Raw genomic sequence first — 20,698 nt, 5'->3', positions numbered from 1 at the left:
GACCTCTCCTCAACTCCCCCTCTCTCAGTGTCGCAGACAGCATGTGCTGGATTCATTAGACTCGTCTGCCAGCAAAATATGATGCTGGGTGTGCACTGACTGCAGTGTTTGGAGAACTCAGCTTGCAAAAGATTTCATCCTGAAGAAATGCCAGTGCCCATAACTAAACAAAGTGAGTAAATGAGTGAGTGAGTGAATGCGTGATTAAAGAAGTAGTGTAGCAGTGAGAGACTCACTCACTGAATGAATGGATGAACAGGAACGAATTTTGAAATAACGAGTTATATAATACTGAACAATGTGAAATAAGCGAATGAGTGAGCTAATGAGTGAAATATAAAAAAAATGGGAACGTATGAATAAGTTATTGAATAAATGTGTGAGTAGAGGTTGGTATACACTACATTACTTAAAATCATACAGATGTTAAAACATCATAAACTTGCTGACTTTGAAAATGGTTAAAGAGAAAAAGCATATACTAAACGACTGAGGGTCACAAACTACCAGACTTCCAGCTAATTCTGAATACAAACCAACTCAGAAACATGCACCTCATTGCTAGGAGACGCGTGACAGATATGAAAACAATATGTGCTCTTAACACAAACGTTTGCAGCAAGGATGAGAAGGATCTAAACACAGCAGTTACTTTATTATATGTACAAAGAAATGATATACTAAAGGCCTGTTCACACCGTGACGAATTTCGCGGGCGATATTCGCCGACGTTTAACGCCTCGTGACTAAACAAATGTGAGTGTGCACACCGGCGCGAAAAACGCCACGCGTAAAAGCGTCATTTTTTAAAAAACGCCTCGGGTTCGTTTTTTTGGTTTGACGCGCTGCGTCAAAAACTATCCGACCAATGAGATTGGTGCTTTTGTTCACGTGTCTGGAGCTTCTGAAGTGACAGTAAAACACAACTTGGGGGCGCTCAAACACAAAACGGTCTTGCCGAGCACACATACGTAACGGCGAAGAAGATATACGCCAAGTAGCTTCTACACTGCCGGGAAGAAATAAGACGAGGAAGATGCAAGGCAAGATGATTGTAGAGCTGGTCTCGTTGGTGTCGGAACATAAAGAACTATATGACAAACGCGACAGCGACTACAAAAATCTTGATAAAAGAGAACTGTTATGGAGTGGTTTCTGTTTTACATTAAGTGCCATCTAATGTCAGGGAATGAATTTGCATGTTCACTCGGCTCATCGTCAGCGAAAATCGCTTGTGTGTGAACACAAAAAACGCGTTGAAAAACGCTGGCGAATAACGCGCGCCGATATTCGTCCCGGTGTAGGGCCCTTTACTTTAAGGGTACTTTTCGTCCCGGTGTGAACAGGCCTTAAGACTTAAAAACATGACCAGAACAACCGGTACACACGGACAAGATCAGACAATGAACAGGACAAACACAGGGTTTAAATACACAAGCAAACTAAATCAAAGAAATGAGACACAGGTGATCCAACTCAATCAATCAATTAAATACCATGGACACCAATGAACTCAGACAATGGAAACTAAAGTCCAACTCAAGCAAACACAAACAGAGAAAATTAGACAACCCTGACAGCTCTAAAATCGGTTCAAACAACCAAACGTGTCCTCCAACTGAATGGAATCATAGTCTGAAGATCATACACTACGCATCATACACTTAGTATTTTCCATTAAATCTGTCAACTGCGACTGCCCAACCTGAAGACTGGCTCTGACTTTCTACAACTAGAGTTACGTGGTAACGATACTTGGTTACTCACGTAACCTCGGTTCTCTCTAGAGAGGGAACGAGTATTGCGTAAGCTCTGCTTAAGCAGCGGGAAAAGCCTTCTTTTCTCGAGATACTGAAACCAAAAATTATCCTTAATTTCATATATTGTCAACGCAGTGCAGCTGCAGGCAGCTGAGCTAGAGCGGCATACTGCGCGCTCATTGGCTGCCGCGCGGCAACTGCTTAAGCCTACCAGTGAGCCTGGCGTGACGTCACGCCCAATGAGGGCGCACGCGACCTAGCGCGTCACAGCCCGCCAGAATGGGCGGCGTCAGAGCGTATATAAGGAAGGCTCGTAGGCTATATTCTCTGTTTTCTGTCGACTGAAGCGACACGAGCGATAGGCTCAGCACGGTCAGGGAACACAATACTCGTTCCCTCTCTAGAGAGAACCGAGGTTACGTGAGTAACCAAGTATCGTTCTCTTACGAGAGGTTCTCTCGTATTGCGTAAGCTCTGCTTACGCAGCGGGAACCCTTTGTCCACGCCGTGCGAGCCTAACAATCACATATGACTCATAGAAAAACATAGAGGTGATAAAACAGGTGGCCAGCGGTGCGGGCCAACACATGTTCATAAGCACACATAGGGAAAACACAGAACGGCACTGCCGGTTCATGTTAACTGATACCCTGAGCGTGCAGCTCAACAGACAAGCTAATCGGTAATACAGCCTGACCCTTGGGCAGGACAAGAATCACGACTAGACTGACAGAAGTTTAGCCTGCATAGCGGGAACTTCCAGGTTATAAAACCTAACAAATGTGGAGGGGGACGCCCAGCCCGCCGCCCTACAAATGTCGTCAATGGAAATCCCACTGGACCATGCCCACGATGAGGCCATGCCTCTGGTGGAATGGGCCCGTATGCCTAACGGACATTGCAGGTCTTTTGACGCATAAGCTGCTGCAATTGCGTCTACTATCCATCTGGACAGAGTCTGTTTCGAAGCGGCGCGACCCTTGGTGCGCCCGCCAAACGAAACGAAAAGCTGCTCTGAGAACCTGAAGGCTGCAGAGCGCGTCACATAACACCTTAACGCCCTGACCGGGCAAAGGCAGTTAACCCCTTCTTCACTGCTAGAGGACGGCAGAGCCGATAGGGTGACGACCTGAGTCCTGAAGGGAGTGCCCAACACTTTGGGGACATAGCCGTGCTTCGGTTTGAGAATAGCTAACGAGTCGTTAGGTCCAAACTCGAGGCACGACGCGCTGATGGACAGCGCGTGTAAATCTCCCACACGTTTAACTGAAGCCAGAGCTAGCAGAAAAACGGTCTTAAGCGTTAAGTATTTCAACTCCACGGAGTCCAAAGGCTCAAAGGGATGCGCTTTTAAGGACTCCAGGACCAGGGACAGGTCCCAAATAGGAACCGTCGGGGGCCGCGGAGGGTTCATTCTCCTGGCCCCGCGTAGAAAGCGGGTAATGAGTTCATTTCTGCCCAGTGCACGGCCGCGCGCCGACTCAGCGAACGCTGCTATGGCCGCGACATAAACCTTGAGCGTGGAGGGGGACCTGCCCGCGTCCAACATCTCTTGGAGAAATTCCAGTACCTGTGGAACTCCACAGGTTCGAGCATTAGAACCCGTATTCACACACCACTTGTTAAACACTGACCATTTAGACGCATAGAGCCGCCTCGTCGAGGGGGCTCTGGACTGCGTGATCGTGTTAATTACCCCTTCTGGCAGGCCAACGAGTAATCGTTGATTATCCACGCATGCAGAGACCAGTGCTCTGGATGGGGATGCAGAATCGAGCCTCGGGCTTGAGAGAGGAGATCTCTCCTCACCGGAATCGGCCATGGGGCTGTGTCTGCCAGACTCATTAACTCGGGGAACCATGGTTGGTTTTCCCAGCGCGGGGCTATGAGGAGCACTGCGCAGTTCAAACTCCTGATCCTCGCTAGCACTTGAGGTAGCATCGAGATCGGTGGGAACGCATACAGCGGGGCGCTGGGCCAGGTCTGGGCCAGCGCGTCCTCCCGTTTCGAGAAGAACCTCTGGCACTGAGCGTTCTCGCTCGTGGCGAAGAGGTCGAACTTCGCTTCGCCGAAACGACGCCAAAGCGTCTGTATCGTCTGGCGGTGTAGAGACCATTCCCCTGGGGGAACGTTGTCCCTGGACAGTCTGTCCGGGCCGTCGTTCAAACGACCGGGCACATGAGCTGCCCTTAGGGAGCGCAACGGGCCTTGAGCCCAGGATAGGAGGCGCTCTGCGAGCGCGCACAGGGTTCTGGATTTGATTCCGCCCTGGCGGTTCACGTACGACACCACTGACATGTTGTCCGAGCGAACCAGCACATGGTGTCCCCGTATAAGCGGTAGAAAGTGCTTCAACGCTTTCTCGACCGCCAGCATCTCTAGACAGTTTATGTAAAGGTCTTTCTCCGTATTCGACCACGGGCCGCAAATCGGACTGCCTTCGTGAGTCGCTCCCCAACCCATGTTGGACGCGTCTGTCGAGATCACTTTGCGGTGTGCGATGGTTCCCATCGACACTCCCCGCTGATACCATTCGGCCGCCAGCCAGGGCTGCAGGGCTGTAACACAGCGCTGAGTCACTCTGATTGGAGCACGGCCCGAAATCCATGCTTTGCGGGGCATTTCCGTTTTTAGCCAGCGTTGAAGCGGACGCATTCGGAGTAAACCCAGCTGCAGGACAGCTGCTGCTGATGCCATGTGGCCCAGCAACCTCTGAAAAGTTTTTAATGGAAAAACTTTTCCCTCCTGAAAGGAGGCGGCGAGGTGTCGAACACAGCGCGCGCGCTGTGCGGACAGTCTGGCCGTCATTGCCGCCGAGTCCAGATCTATACCCAGAAAAGTGATAGACTGGCTGGGGACTAAAGAGCTCTTTTCCCAATTCACGGAAAGACCCAAGCTTTGCAGGTGACCGAGAAGCGCTTCTCTGTGGGAAACTAGTTCCTCCGCCGAGTGCGCTATAATGAGCCAATCGTCCAGATAGTTCAGGATTCGCATTCCCCTCGATCTCAGGGGTGCGAGAGCCGCATCCATGCACTTCGTAAATGTACGGGGTGCCAGGGATAGGCCGAACGGCAGGACGGTGTACTGATATACCTGGCCGTCGAAGGCGAATCTCAAGAATGGCCTGTGACGGGGTATAATCTGAATCTGAAAGTACGCGTCTTTCAGGTCGAGAGATATGAACCAGTCCCCCGGGCGAATCTGCGCGAGGATTCGACTGGTTGTGAGCATTTTGAACGGCCGTTTCATAAGCGTTTTGTTCAAATATCTCAGATCCAATATAGGTCTGAGTGCTCCGCCCTTCTTGGGTACGAGGAAATAGCGGCTGTATACGCCTGCCTCGGAACCCGGAGGGAGAACCCGTTCTATCGCCCCTTTGCGCAGCAAATTCGCTATTTCTGTGTGAAGCAGATGCGCTGCATCCGCTTTCACTGTAGTCTCGGCCCGAGCGCGATAGCGCGGAGGGCGGCGAGCGAATTGAAGCGAATAGCCCTTTATCACTGTGTTCAGTACCCACTTCGACACACCCTGGATAGCTTTCCATGCATTCGCACTCATAGCTAGGGGTCGAATCGCCTCTGACTCTCGCCCGCCGCACAGCGCGGGACGGGGAATCTGTGGCGGTGTAAGCGCGAATCGCACAGTGGCAGTGAGGGGGAACGGGGGTTCGCAGATGGCGGCAGCCGGCTGAACAGCGCTGTGAGAGAGCGTTTTGTGAGACGGCTCGCGGCGCAGAAGCGGGGCGGGCTCGTGCATGTTTATCGGAGAGTGTGCGTGCTGTAAAGCGGGCACAGAGCTCTTTATTATCACACAGCCGGTGGCTGGCTTGTACGTGTTTACATGAGAGTGTGCGCGCTGTGTAGCGGGCACAGGGCTCTTTATTAACACACAGCCGGTGGCTGGCTCGTGCATGTTTATCTGAGAGTGTGCGTGCTGTGTAGCGGGCACAGGGCTCTTTATTAACACGCGGCCAGTGGCAGAATGTTCCGGTACCCAAGCGTGTGAGACAGAGCGAGCACTGTGTAGGTGTGAGCACTGAAGTGTGGGCACGTGACTTACAGTTATCACTCGAGCGGCCATAGCGCGCTTTATGTGATTGCACTCTGTGGGGTACACAGGGGGATTTGTGCTTGTGTGTAGTGATGAGCACTGGGAAGTGGGCAAGCTTACTACACTCATAACACTGACGGCGTGAGCCGTCTGACCAGATATTACACTCTTTATTCGATTTATCTGGGTCGCCGTAAAAACGCCGTTTGTGTGCAGGCGAGAGAGTTGAAAAACTGGCTCGTTGGCTGCTGTGGGCACTACTGCAGTAGCCTTTGACAAGGGGACTGGCAGAGGGATATATCTTAGTTTTGACGGCGGTCCGGCCGCGGCGGGACCCGCCCGTCTTTTCCTCCCGACGGGTGCTAGGAGGACTTAGCAGGCTCGGGCTTCAGCGTTACCTTAGGCCGAGGCCCACGCGGGGGCGGCGGCCTGTGCTGGCTGGTGGAGCGGGACCTGGGGCGGCCGCGCTGGCGCTGCTTAGAGTCTGGGGGTCGAGACGGCCGCTGTGTGGAGCTGCGTGCAGGAGGCTGGTTAGAGCGGCCTGCAGCGGAGCTCGAGCGGCGGGGCAGGAAGAGGTTCATGGCCTGTGACGCTTTCTGAACCTCAGAAAAACGGTCCACGAGGCCGCTCACTGCCGGGCCGAAGAGACCAGTAGGCGAGAGCGGGGCGTTCAGGAAGACGGATCGCTCTTGTTCCCCCATATCGGCGAGAGTTAACCAAAGGTGGCGCTCAATGACGGTCAGCGAAGCCATGGATCGTCCTATCGCTTGGGCCGCTGTCTTGGTCGTGCGAAGGGAAAGGTCCGTCGCACTGCGCAGGTTGGTTAAGGCCGATCTGTCCAGTTCTCCCTCGTCGAGCTGGCGGAGGAGGTCCGCCTGGAGAACTTGAAGGACCGCCATTGTGTGCAGGGCTGAGGCGGCTTGCCCAGCGGCGGAGAAAGCGCGGCTGGCGAACGCCGAAGTAGTCCTGCAGGCTTTGGACGGGAGGGCAGTCTTTGAGCGCCATCTCGCGGATGGAGGGCAAAGATGCGCTGCAACCGCCTGTTCGACCGGTGGAATCCGGTCATACCCCTTCTCCGTGGCTCCGTCCACGCGGGAGAGAGTCGATGAGGCTGGAGAACGGAGTCTGGCCGAAACTGGAGCGTTCCACGATTTAGAAAGCTCGTCGTGAAGCTCAGGCAGAAACGGCGCTGGTCTAGACGCTGGAGCCTGGCGATTGGTGGTCAGGAAGCATCCATCAAGCCTGTTAGGCGGGGGTACCTCCGGCGTAGACCACTCGAGGCCCAGACGCTCGACCGCCATAGTGAGGAGGCGGAGAAGCTCGGCCTCCACCCCGGCGGGAGCCCTGCTGGAAGCTCTGGTGGAGGAGGTGGATCGGGCGGAGCCGGACCAAACCTCGCTGTCCGACGCCAACAAGGAGCACGTGTCCAGCCGATCGTTGTCGTCCGCTTCATCCGCTGTGTCGACGGCATCGAGGGCGAGAGCCGTCGGCTGCGCGTCGGGGAGCGGGGGCGGAGAGGGAGAGAGCGAGGCTCGCGGGAGAGGCTCCGGCGAGGCCCTGGCTCGTGTCTCAGGCTCCGGAGGGCGTTGTGAGCGGCGCTTTTTCTTACGCGGCCCAGCAACGGCAGGAGCGGTGTCTGAAAAGAGGGCGAGTCGAGCCCGCAGGGTCGACATCTGCAGCTCTTCGCAGAATTCGCAGCCGCTCGAGGAAAACGCGACGGCTGCATGATCCCGTCCCAGGCAGAGAGCGCAGAGAAGATGGCGGTCTCCGTCGCTGAGCGGTGAGCGGCATGAGCCGCACGTGGTGCGAGGCATTTGCAACAACGCCTCGTGCTCTTATAGAGTGCTGCGGAGAAAAGGCAATACACGCAAAAAAGAGCTTATCACGGAAGGATATGTATCGCCGGATAGCTGAGCTGGCACGGCAGGCTGAAGGCGGCGAAGAGATCGTCCGGCTTCCTCAGGCTGTCCTAAGCTGGCTCGTTAGCTTGATCCAAGAAGGCCACGGCGACGGTTTCCTCTCAGAGATCAGCGATGCGAGTGCTTCGCTGAAAAGACAGAAATCAGAGAATATAGCCTACGAGCCTTCCTTATATACGCTCTGACGCCGCCCATTCTGGCGGGCTGTGACGCGCTAGGTCGCGTGCGCCCTCATTGGGCGTGACGTCACGCCAGGCTCACTGGTAGGCTTAAGCAGTTGCCGCGCGGCAGCCAATGAGCGCGCAGTATGCCGCTCTAGCTCAGCTGCCTGCAGCTGCACTGCGTTGACAATATATGAAATTAAGGATAATTTTTGGTTTCAGTATCTCGAGAAAAGAAGGCTTTTCCCGCTGCGTAAGCAGAGCTTACGCAATACGAGAGAACCTCTCGTAAGAGAACTCCTCCTGTAACATGGTCCTTGTTTGTTAGTAAAATTATAGTTTCCAGCACCATGTTGTAGTCAGTTTGTATTTTTTTTTCCCCTGTTAATCTGTCCGTCGTTTTTCCTAGGTGTCACTTGTTTTCATGTTAGCCCTCTGTATATATACACATATATATATACGGTTTCCCTTGTTTGGTGTTTGGTGTTCTCCTTTATGCATGTTTACGTGTGTGTAGTGTTCAGTTCTGTTTTCCCTGCCTTGCCCCGTCACGGCCAAGGAGGCCGTCTCTGAAACCTCTGCCTGCCCTGTCACGGCAACTAAAGCTGTCTCTGACTCTTTGGTCTCTCTCTCTCTCTCTCTCTCTCTCTCTCTCTCTCTCTGTTGTGGTCTCCAGCTCCGCCGGCCCCGCTGTGGTTTCGTGTGGTCACTCACTGATAGCTTCACAGTTTGTAAAACCAAGCTTAAGTACTAGCTACTATCAGAACAAATCTGCATCCACTAATGACTGTGTTGTAAATTCTTTGTTTTTATATACTGATTTTGTACATCTTACATTCCTGGACATATGTGTTGTGATGTTTTATTTAGTGTATATGTAATATTGTATGTTATTTTATTTGTTTACCTGCCCAGGGACAGCAGATGTAAATTAGCTGTTAGCTAACTCTGGTGCAATTACTCTTAATTGTGCATTGTTCCTGTAAAAATAAACAATAAAATAAAGTAAGCGAGTAAGCAAACTAAGAAAATGTGTAGGTGGCAGGTGCATTTCTTATGGTCAAGCTAATGGAACAACTTGATCTAAATAATTTCACCCAATTCGAGTCGTAGCACTGGCAAACAGCAGTCACTAAAGTGGGCTGGGTGGCTGCTAAAATAAAGTCTGACCTTAATAAGCAGATGCAGAGTATTGCCCATGAGCATGTCCTGTAGAAAAGTGCTGTCCTCTGAGGTGTCCATGTGAGACTCCAGCCCGTAAAGCAAAGAGGCCAGCAACCTACACACACCTGAAGATAAGGAGAGGAATATGATAAACAATCTATTAGTCTCTACTATTCTCTGAACTATTCATCTTTATCATTATGCATTTTCTTTCCTTTAAAGGCATAGTTCACCCAAAAATGAAAATTAGGTCATCATTTACTCACTCTCAAGTTGTTCAAAACCTGTATGAGTTTCTATTTCTGTTGAACACAAAAGAAGATATTTTGAAGAATGACAGCTGACCGTAGCCAGTGACTTAAATGGTATTTTCTTTCAAGTCAATGGCTACGTCAAAACTCTGGTTACCGACATTCTTCAAAATATCTTCTTTTGTTCTCAACAGAAGAAAGAAACTCAAAGGTTTGGAACAAACTGAGGGTGCCGGTGAGTAAATGATGACAAAAATTACTCAAAAACAAAAACTATCTCTTTAAGTGAGCAAACAGACATGTAAATAAAGTATGTTTATGATTTGTCTCATTCAAATATCACCCTCTACTGGTATTAAGTAAAAGTTTGCAACTCTCACCCTCTGTATTGAAACTAAAACATGATGGTTAAATTCAGAAATAGTATATGGCTTCTTTGGCTTTTTACATATTTCACTAAACTTAACTTTAGGAGAGGTGCACCAGACTTGAAACAACATTTAAAACAGCTGAATTGACGAACTACTTCCATATACAGTGCTGGTCATAATTATTTGCCCCCTTGGTAAATATGATCAAAGATGGCTGTAAAAAATAAATCTGCATTGTTAATCCTTTTGATATTTTATTTAAAAAAATAGCAAAAATCTAACCTTTCATTGAAGTAAAAGAATTGAAATTGGGGGGAAAATCACATTATGAAATAAATGTTTTTCTCCAAAACATGTTGGGAACAATTATTTGCAACCTCCTTTTTCCAAGATAACAGATCTGAGTCTTCTTCTATAATGCCTGATGAGTTTGGAGAACACCTGACAAGAGATCAGAGACCATTCCTCCATACAGAATCTCTCCAGATCCTTCAGATTCCCAGATCCATGTTGGTGCTTCTTCTCTTCAGTTCAAAACATTTATTTCATAATGTGATTTCCCCCCCACTTTCAATTCTTTTACTTCAATAAAAGGTTAATTTATTTTTTTTTAAATAAAATATCAAAAGGATAAACAATGCAGATTTTTTTTTACAGCCTTCTTTGATCATATTTACCAAGGGGGCAAATAATTCTGACCAGCACTGTACCTTCTATAACGCCTCTGATATAAAGCCACATCCCACAGACTCTGCAGTCTGAAATCTGCAGCCAAAGTATTCACAAGCCCCAACTCCATTCATGACCCTTAAACATCCTTCTCACCTCCTGATCCAGATGATGAGTTTATCATTACTCTGTGGTTTGGTGATGGTATTATTAGACAGAAGATGAAGCCCCTGCTTACAAAGAGAAAAATAAATAATTAACATTTAAAGCAATAGATTGATATTAGTAGACATATATGAAGTTCATGATAACATCTCAAAATAAACCAAACCTAAAGATTATAATTGTGTAATGTCAAGTGGTTTCACATATGATAATACTTCCACCTAGTGGTAAATATTTATCCTCTTGCTTTTAAGTGGAATATGAAAATAATGAATATATATATATATATATATATATATATATATATATATATATATATATATATATATATATATATATATATATATATATAAAAATGCATTAAAAGTGACAGTAAATACCTATATAATGTTACAAATGTTGTTTAAATTTCAAATAAAAATGATTTTACATTCAAGAATCCAGAAAGAAAATGTATCACTGTATCCACAAACATACTAAGCAACACAACTGCTTTCAACAACACTGAAGACTGGAGTGATGATGCTGAAAATTCAGCTTTGCATAACAGGAATAAATTATATTTTACAAAATATTAAACAGTTATTTTTCAATGGTAATATTATTTCACAACTGTACAGTTTTTGATCAAATAAATGCAGCCTTGGTGAAAAAAAAAAGTTATAAATCTTACTGACACCAAACTTTTGTATACTAAGAATTTCACAATATTGTAATTGGAACAATACATATTGCTCCTTTGTTGATTGTAAATATCTTTTACAAATATCTTTTATCTTTAGATGCTGCTTTTCCTTGTTTTTTGCTTTTCCACACATTTTTGTGCTTTCAGCTCCATTTCAACTCATTCTGTTTTTCTTATTATAAATAACCAACTCTTTTATTCCATTTCAGCCTCAAAAAGAAATCTCATTTTACAATGCCATGTTATTATTTAGTTTTACTATAAACATCTTCTTTAGTGAGATCATTCATATTCTTTAGAGTAAAAGAGTAGAACATCACTTAATATCAATATTGGAAAACTGCAAAAGCACACTATTCATTTTGTAGGATTCCTACACTGTTGTATCAATGCTCGGTTCACTTGGTACTGGATTGAAAATTGCAGTGTGACCCAACATATAAAACAACACAGTATGGACTGCGTTTATGCTAGGATAATAATCCTCCTATATTAATCTGCTCAGACATCTCTCACTAGACCCTATAAACAGGATTGACTGTGATTGTCACAAAACTCTTATTTGTATCAGAAATCAAACATTGCAATATTCAATAGCTTACCTGGCCTGCAGAATGAGGTATCAACAATGGTCTTGTCTGGTAGTTCACTTCTCAACTCTGCATGAAGGAAAAAAGAGTGACAATGGCTCATTCACATTTCACACACTATCAGGCAGATTGGTAATCATCAACAATGACCTGAATGGAGCAGACAAGCAGAAACACTCAATAATGCAGCGCAGCATTTGACCTATTTAGTTGTCCCCACACATGCTGTAGCACAAATAGGGTAGAGTGGGGGAAAACGCCCCCCCTTAAGGAAAATGTGACATTACAGTGAAACAAAACATAAATGTGACTAGAATTGCCATCCCGGTTTTGAGTCACTATGGCAGGAGTTATTCACCAAATATTAAAATTGCTCAGCCTTCATAATTAATTAGTATTTTCACTGAAAATATTTTTGTACAAAGGGGGCGTTTTGCCCCAGCGGTGGGGTAAAACGCCCCCCAAGGTGGGGTAAAATGCCCCCTTTCTTACCAACCAGTTTGCTTCATAGATCAACAGCAAAATTAACAGACAATAGTTTTTAATCTCTAAAGGTAAAAGGCAAGTAATGTATCAACATGTATATATATTAATATTTATTTCAGCAATGTTCAAAATAGCCAAATTTAACTACCTTCCATCAGTGAGCTAACTTTGCTAGCAAGCTAGCTAGTTAATGCTCACTTGAGGTAATTTTTTCATGTTTTGTTCAAATATTTTGATTTTACCACCTAGTTATACTGCATTAAGTGTAAAACAAAGGTTTGATAGACAGAAATATTTTATTATAGTAATTATGATAGAGAAACTATGCCCCCAGGGGGGGCGTTTTACCCCTCAGCGTAGGGGGCGTTTTACCCCACAAGCTATGAGTTTTTAAAAAAATGTTTAATTTTTAAAATATAATTATATTCCTTATAAATAATATATGATCTCAAACTACAGACTTCACTATTCATCTATCATACATCACTGCGATATCCTGCAGAACAATATTCTCTTAAACACTTATTTACTAATATCTGAAAATTATAGCATTTACCATGTAATCCTCTTCTCTTCAAATGTGTCGCTGGTGTCAGCTTCTCCATGGAGATTTGTATATCCCCGTTATCAACGTAGTGCATAGCAACAGTAAAAATGTATCTTGACTACTTTTAGTGGTTATTTTGGGAAAAACAGGTGGGGGGCGTTTTACCCCAGGGGGGCGTTTTCCCCCACTCTACCCTAAATCTTCTGCAGCAAACAAACAGGCACATTAAAATCCAACAACATTTATTGACTGACCTATTTCAAGTAGATATCTGATCATGTGGACTTGTAGCGCCTTCCAGGACAGTTAGAGAAGAACTCCAGAAACTCTATCCCCTCATGTCTCTCGTGTGCAGGACTAGTTTACTATAATGAAACTAAACTAATATTATACATATTTAATTATGTAAACCAATGTGAGCATAATTATTGGCTTACCAATAATTATGCCACTAAGTCTTCGACTTCGAGGTGAAATAATTTCTGTTTCCTATTTCTATGGGAATGTGACGTGACAAAAGAAAGAACGACTCGGATCGGGAGGTCAGGTAAACGCTTTCACACTTGGTTCGATTGCCTGTTCCGAACCCGAGTTCGATTGTCATCAATAGCGGTTCACTTCCGCGATTTGGTACGATTGCGTTCATATCAGCAGCGAACCGTACTGGAGTTCACATGAACCGTACCCAAGACCACCCTTTTTAAGCGGACTCGACAGCTACGGTTTGCGGGTGCGCAGTCAAACGAACCGAACTCTGACGTCATTCGAACCCGGGTGCGCACCAAAAGTGCAAGTGTGAAAGCGCCAAGACCTAGCTACGCAATTAATTAATACTTTATGTTTCTCATAATTTGCCATTGGCTGTATTCGTTTTTTCTCTCTCTTAATTTAAATGGAGAAGTTGGCTAGTAACATAACATTTCAATTATATTCTGAAGAAATTAATTGAAAAAAAAAAAAAAAAAAGATCTGTTCATTTTGCTGAAGGAGGCTCAAAGATCCAAGTCAGTAAAATGATCCGAACTTCCCATCACTTCGTTTACAGGCAGGTAGGACAGATTGTGAACAGTTTCAACCAGTAAGTTATAACAAAAAGTGTTTATGAAAAACATATACATTTAAGCTGCAAGTGTTACCTTAAAATGATATTTCTACTTTATCTTACCTATAGTTTAATTTTGTTGGTTTAACCTAATGTATTTGAAAAAATAAGCATTTGAATAATCTTTGCTTTTCAAAATTAGTCATAAAACAATCACTCTTGGTAAAAGCTGCCTAAGTGGTAGCTTAGCACAGCATAAAAGGCTGGGCTGTAGGGCTGTTGTGGTTGTCAAGGTGCTGGTCCACCATCTGATCTAGATATGGACCGGATCTGGCTGACTATGGTAACCTCGGGATAAGGATCAAATAGAGAGACTAATATAAGCATAGATGCCATTCTTCTTACAATGTAACAAGTAACGTTACATCGGTTGTCATGGGACGTGTTCCTGGTTGCGGTTGACCTATAATTAATGCAGCCTAATAGTCCTTTAATGGATTTTAGGAATGTGACAGTGTGTTATATGCTAGGTTAAAGAGATGTGTCTTTAATCTAGATTTAAACAGACAGAGTGTGTCTGCCTCCTGAAGGCTAGGAAATAAGACTGTTCAGAGTTTGGGCGCTAAATAGGAAAAGGATCTACCACCCGCAGTCGATTTTCAAGGATTTGCCTTCTCACAACTCTTGGCCCGCTCTGCTTGCCACGCCAGGTCTGTGTCAAACAGAGCACTTATATCATTTTAAAAAAGTGCTTTTGTAGAATGGGATCTAATACTATTCAGCAAATCGAGCTTTATCATTTGTTTATCTTATATGTGTTTTTTATTTGTTGGACATCAATTAAATTATTACTCTTATAGAGGAGTTTTTTTTTTTTTTTTTTTTTTTTTGTATTTACTAGTTCGGGGAGCAGACACAGTCTCTATATTACAATATCTAGGTGAAAGAGTCTCTATGTGCTGATATTTATATGTGACCTGATCCAGCAAAATGAGTCACAGTGACCCAAATTTCAAAACTGATATTTTGGTATTACTGGAAAGAGGAGACCATAAGCTTTCAAATGATATCCTAGTCAAAGTCATACCTTGAATGGTTGTAAATATATACACATTTGAATTATGGTCGTCTGCCCACTTTTTCCAATTGAAAACCTGAGAAAATCGCTTTTAAAGTTTTTTGCCCGTTTTTTGTTGATATCTTTCAAAATCCATTGCATTTAAAGGGATTAACTATTTATTGTACAGCTTAATTTGACCAAAGACATTAATATATGCTATTATGCCAGGCTGAAGCTCAAATTATTTTAAAGTTTTTATTTGAATAAATAATTTAAAAGGCACTTTTACAAACATTTACTAAAATCTGAAAGATTGAACAGAGGTGCTACAGTTTTGCTTGAGAGAGGGTGTGTGTGTGTGTGTGTGTGTGTGTGTGTGTGTGTCTGTCTGTGTGTGTGTGTGTGTGTGTGTGTGTGTGTGTGTGAGAGAGAGAGAGAAAGTGAGAGAGGCAGAGAGACAAGGAAACAGAGAACAAATAATGTTAGCCTATGCAATCATATCTTTGTGTAGGCTAGTTGACAATAACAGTGTAACATATTCATAACGGATATACCAACAGTTAAATATTGGGTTAAAATAAATCAAACACATTGTAATGGATTCTCCTTGCAGATAAATACACTCACAAAATAATTGCACTCACTCACATTCATACACGATAAATCATCAGAGGATGACACGTCTCCAGATCCAAAACAATCACTGACTAGCCTTAGCCATTCTTGATGACCAGCAGCAGAGCTTAGGTTAGAAGCCTCAAGTGAGTTCAACGCTTTTGGCGACTTTTTGGAGACTTTGCTCTCTTTTGACAGCGACATTTCTCAAATTAATAATATTTAATCTTTCTGAGGAGATCTGCTAGCTTGTTTACACAGAGCGCCGCGAGTCTGACAGGAGGATGACTGGACCAATCGCGTGCCGGTCAGTCGAAATGGGGCTTCCCATTGACAAATGATCAGCATTTGTGTACATTTCTAAGCTTTTTGATTGGTTCTATACAACGTGTAACACCATATTTGGAGAGCAGAGACGTTTCAGGGGATACCCGGGAAATGCTCAGAGAGGAGTTGAGAAAAGCAATATTAATTTCCAGCGAATTTAGTAAAACTTTGTAAACTTTAATAGTCATTTAAATACCTTTACTCAATTATCTGGACTACAAAACTTTAGGAGATTATTTTTGAATGTCTGTTCTTTGAAATTTAGCACAAAAAAAAAAAAATATATATATATATTATTTCATTGTTTTTCCACATAAACGGCCCATATCTTAAAATGGAACGTTGCGACTTCCGACTCATTTCGCCAGATCGGGTCACATATGACTCCTGTGACGTGAGGTGGCTAGTAGAAATGGGCCCCAGTTAGTCAAGTACTGTTGGAGATTTTCTTTTGCCTCATGTAAAAGTCTGTATTGCTGTGTCTCAGTCAGAAACCAGGTTAAATCAGGTCAAAGGGTCTGTGAGGATGGAAAATTACCTAACAAGCTCAGAGAGAAGATGTTTATAGGTAGTTGATAAGATGGTACTAAAAACGTTAATTAAAAATGATGGATGGCACTAGAACAAAGAAGGTGCAGATAAACATGTTACCTGATATTTTTTAAAAATGGGTGTGGCCAAAGATTTTTCCACCAATAAGAAGATGTCTCCGGGAAAGATGATTCTAACGGTAGCGGGATCTCGAGGCGGAGCAAAAAGAGAAAGATAGCTGATTGGCTACCTAGTGATAAGAAAAGGTATAAGACCTGAAGTTCGACCATTGCAAGTCAGATGAACAGCTGCATCTCACTTTGTTGCTTGTCAATAAATTTAATTCTTCTGAAACCTGGAACTTCGACTCTTGAGAGATTTCTTTGAGACCCGATTTGAGGACTTTGAATTTGCTACAACAGTGCAACTCAACGATTATGTGACATATTTCTAGAAAGAAGAGTGGCACCAGACCAGGAGGGATGAAGACCATCTCTTTTTAACAGGTCAGATCTGCCCCAAAAATTGTCAAATTTTCCATGAATCTTATATTCTGTGGTCACCACTTAGACATCCAGCCACTGTGCGACGACAGTCTGCTATGTATCCCATCACCACGGTAAACAGGGAGGGGGCCAGTGCATACTACAGTGTCTGACAGTGTCTCTTTAACAAAACCCTGACGAAGTCGGACATCATTAGTGCCGACGTAAATAACAATCTTAGAGTTTTTACGTTAAATAATTTAAACTCTTATTATTATTTAATGTCCAGGAATTTATTTGATGAGTAAACAATTAATAAGCTGATGTAGTCACATAGTCATCATCGCAAAATAAACCCCTTCAATTCAAGACACACCGAATCACCCTGTTGAGGGTTTATTGTGCGATAGCTGGTTGTGCTTTATCTTTTACATATTAAACCACACTTTGCTTTTGCATTTCTCCAAGCTTGATAACGTAATGTAATGAAGTTACACATTCCATGCGATGTCCATCCATGACTGACTGTCACCAGATTTGAGCAATGAACTTCTTTGAATCGTGAATTTCAGCAGAAATGGCTAGAAACAGACTTGTATAAAAACAAGCCAATCGCACGACATTTGGTAGGGAAGCATCTGGGGTGGCCAAGTGGGCGCTGGTGCCACCCCTGGACACCATAGCTCCGCCCCTGTATTGAACTGCTATAAAGTCATTATCACATTTGAAAACATGCTGATATTCGGTAAAACAGCAATCTTGCTCGTATGGTATTGCATTCTTCCATCTTAAAAATATATCTAATTTACGACATGCTTTCAATGAAAAATGCGGAATAGTTCATGTGTTCATGACTTCATGGCTACATTATTGTAATGCTCTACTGCATTGGGTGGTTGCCCTGCATGCTTAATATACAAACTCCAGCTGGTCCAAATGCAGAAACTAGAGTTCTTACTAGATCAAGGAAGTATGACCACCAGTATGACCAGACCAGCTGTAGTTTGTTTATTAAGCATGCAGGGCAACCACCCAGTAGAGCAGGGTTCACCAATCTCGGTCCTGGAGGGCCGATGTCCTGCAGAGTTTAGCTCCAACCCCAATTAAACACACCTGAACCAGCTAATCAAGGTCTCACTAGGCATACTAGAAACTTTCAAACAGGTGTGTTGGAGCTGGTTGGAGCTAAACTCTGCAGGACAGCGGCCCTCCAGGACCGAGATTGGTGAACCCTGCAGTAGAGCATTACAATAATCTAGCCTTGAGGTCATGAATGCATGAACTAATTGTTACGCATTTGTCAATGAGAGCATATGGCGTAATTTAGATATATTTTTAAGATGGAAAAATGCGGTTTTACAGATACTAGACATGTGACTTTCAAATGAAAGATTGAACCGGAAGTTGCAAACGACTTTTCTCCAGTGTTGTGACGTATTTCCCAGTGAAAAGGAATATTGAACAGAGGGCAGGGTTTTACTCTAGCGCTCCTCCTCTCCATCTCTCGCTCACTGCAGACTAACGGTTTGAGGGGAGTGGTTAAGCGTTTCCCAACCCAAGCCGTCAAACCTACATCATCAGAGAAGGAACGCCATTCCAGACCGGAAGTAACTTTTCAGACTTTGATTAAAGATTACGACGGCAAACTATTTTTTTCTGTGTATTAACCCCTTAGCTGTCACCCCCCTTTTTGAGAATGGACATTAAAATGCACTATTCAAGCTTAAATGGTTGTAATTCAAGAATGCTTTGGAGTACAGACCTAAGTTTGGTCTTGTTTTAAAGGTAAAAAATAGCAGATTATTGCTGAAGTGAAAGCACTTCAAAAAATTAAAGTATGAAAAAGTTATGGAAGTTTAAATTTACATTAAATCAAATATAATTTATTTAATATTTTTATTTTATTTAAAATATATATTTTACAAAATATGTTTTACAAAAAAATTACTATAAAATCAAAGCCAAATATCTAACCAAGTTGTGTTCCAAATTTGAAGTTGATATCACAAAAAATGAAGTTCCCATGAGATTTTGTTTAGGCGTATTACCAAAAATAGCCACCGGGTGTCATTGAATTCCATTGAATTTTACTGTATGCCTTCTACCATAACAAATTAATAAATTTCTGTCCAAATATCACTTCTGTCACAAAATATGGAACCTTGAGACTTAGACCTTTCTGACAATATGTGTTTTGTCAAGATTAGAAAATATTTTGATCATAAATTATGAAACATAATGATGCCCAAAAGGGGAGGAGCCTAATAAAATAATTTAGAGTACCGTTTCTATGGTAACACAATGTCCAATTTCAAAACAGTTTTCACAGGATGAATTCTGAGATCGTAAGCTTTCAAATGATACCTAATTTATGATAACTAATAAAATATGTAATATAATAAAAAAAGCGATAAAAAATATAATACAATATTTTAGAGGATAATATATATATTATACTTTTTAGAAGATAACATTATTTTATAATTTTTTCTTGAAAAATACTAGATTATATATTTTCTAATGAAATTTTAGCATAAAAACCAACATTTCAAATATTAAAAGTGTGTGCATCAACTTTTTGTGACGAAGTTCAGAACTCCTGTTATTATGTAGATTTTTTTGAGGTGCACTCTTGTCATAAATTCATCTATTTCTGTTCCTACATAATTTATAAGAAAAAAACAGTCCTAAATATCTATTTAGGAGCCTTAGAACTTTCCAACGATATATAGTTTGTCATAATTAGATTAGGATTAAATAGTAATATAGGGAAGTAAAGTTAGGCGTCCCGTATACGGGACGGTGACAGTTAAGGGGTTAACTTACACGAATAAATTTTTCACCACAAGACTAGTAATATGCGCTAACAAGGTCAATTTTGATTTCAGTTGGACTTTAACAGAGCAGCCATCAAGTGTTACCAATCTGTCCAGTATTCTAGGTTATTACGTGAGGAAGTTTTTTGTCCAATAATTACAATCTCTGTTTTTTCAGAATTTAGTTGTAGGAATTACTAGTCATCCAATTTTTTATATCCGCTATGCATTCCGTTAATTTTGTGAATTGGTAGGTTTCGTTAGGTTTTGAAGAAATATACAGCTGAGTATCATCGGCAACAGTGAAAACTAATGCCATGTTTCCTAATGATATCTCCTAATGGTAGCATGTACAGAGTGAACAGCAACGGTCCTAGTACTGAGCCTTGTGGTACGCCATACTGAACTTGTGATCGATGAGACATCTCTTCATTTACTGCTACAAACTGATAACGGTCAGATAAGTATGATTTAAACCATGCTAATGCAATTCCACTAATGCCAACATAATTTTCAAGTCTATTTAAAAGAATGTTGTGGTCAATGGTGTCAAATGCAGCACTAAAATCGAGTAACACTAATAGAGAGATACACCCACAATTGGATGATAAGAGCAAATCATTTGTGACTCTAATGAGAGCTGCCTCGGTACTATGGTACGGTCTACTGTCAAACCTGGCAACTGATCCAGAATGCTGCAGCAAGAGTGGTCTTTAACGAGCCGAAAAGAGCACACGTCAATCCTCTCCGCACAAAATTGCACTGGTTTCCATTTGCTGCTCGCATCAAATTCAAGTCACTGATGTTTGCCTACAGAACAACCACTGGCTCTGCTCCCTTTTACCTAAACTCATTACTCCAGACTTGCGTGCCATCCAGAAACTTGCAAGTGAACGTCGTCTCGTGGTACCATCTCAAAGAGGCACAAAATCTCTTTCTCTGACCTTTACTTTGACTGTTCCCTGCTAGTGGAATGACCTGCCCAACTCAACCAGAACAGCTGA

General features: G+C 43.3%; 1 protein-coding gene across 1 annotated transcript in view; it reads right to left on the bottom strand.

The window, feature by feature from the left end:
* mpp7b (MAGUK p55 scaffold protein 7b) overlaps positions 1–11,856 on the bottom strand; it is a 68,638-nt gene extending 56,782 nt beyond the window's left edge. The window contains exons 1-3 of the mRNA XM_079876024.1: positions 11,798–11,856; positions 10,502–10,578; positions 9,061–9,179 (exon numbers count right to left, since the gene is read on the bottom strand). Of these exons, the coding sequence (XP_079732150.1) occupies positions 9,061–9,179; positions 10,502–10,529 (147 nt within the window). The 5' untranslated portion in view covers positions 10,530–10,578; positions 11,798–11,856. The remainder of the gene's footprint in view (positions 1–9,060; positions 9,180–10,501; positions 10,579–11,797) is intronic.
* Between the last annotated feature and the right edge of the window lie 8,842 nt (positions 11,857–20,698).

This window comes from Squalius cephalus (assembly GCF_949319135.1).
Source record: "Squalius cephalus genome assembly, chromosome: 7".
Taxonomy (NCBI): Eukaryota; Metazoa; Chordata; class Actinopteri; order Cypriniformes; family Leuciscidae; genus Squalius; species Squalius cephalus.
Note: the sequence above shows the minus strand (reverse complement) of the source record. Positions and strands in the feature narration are given on the sequence as shown.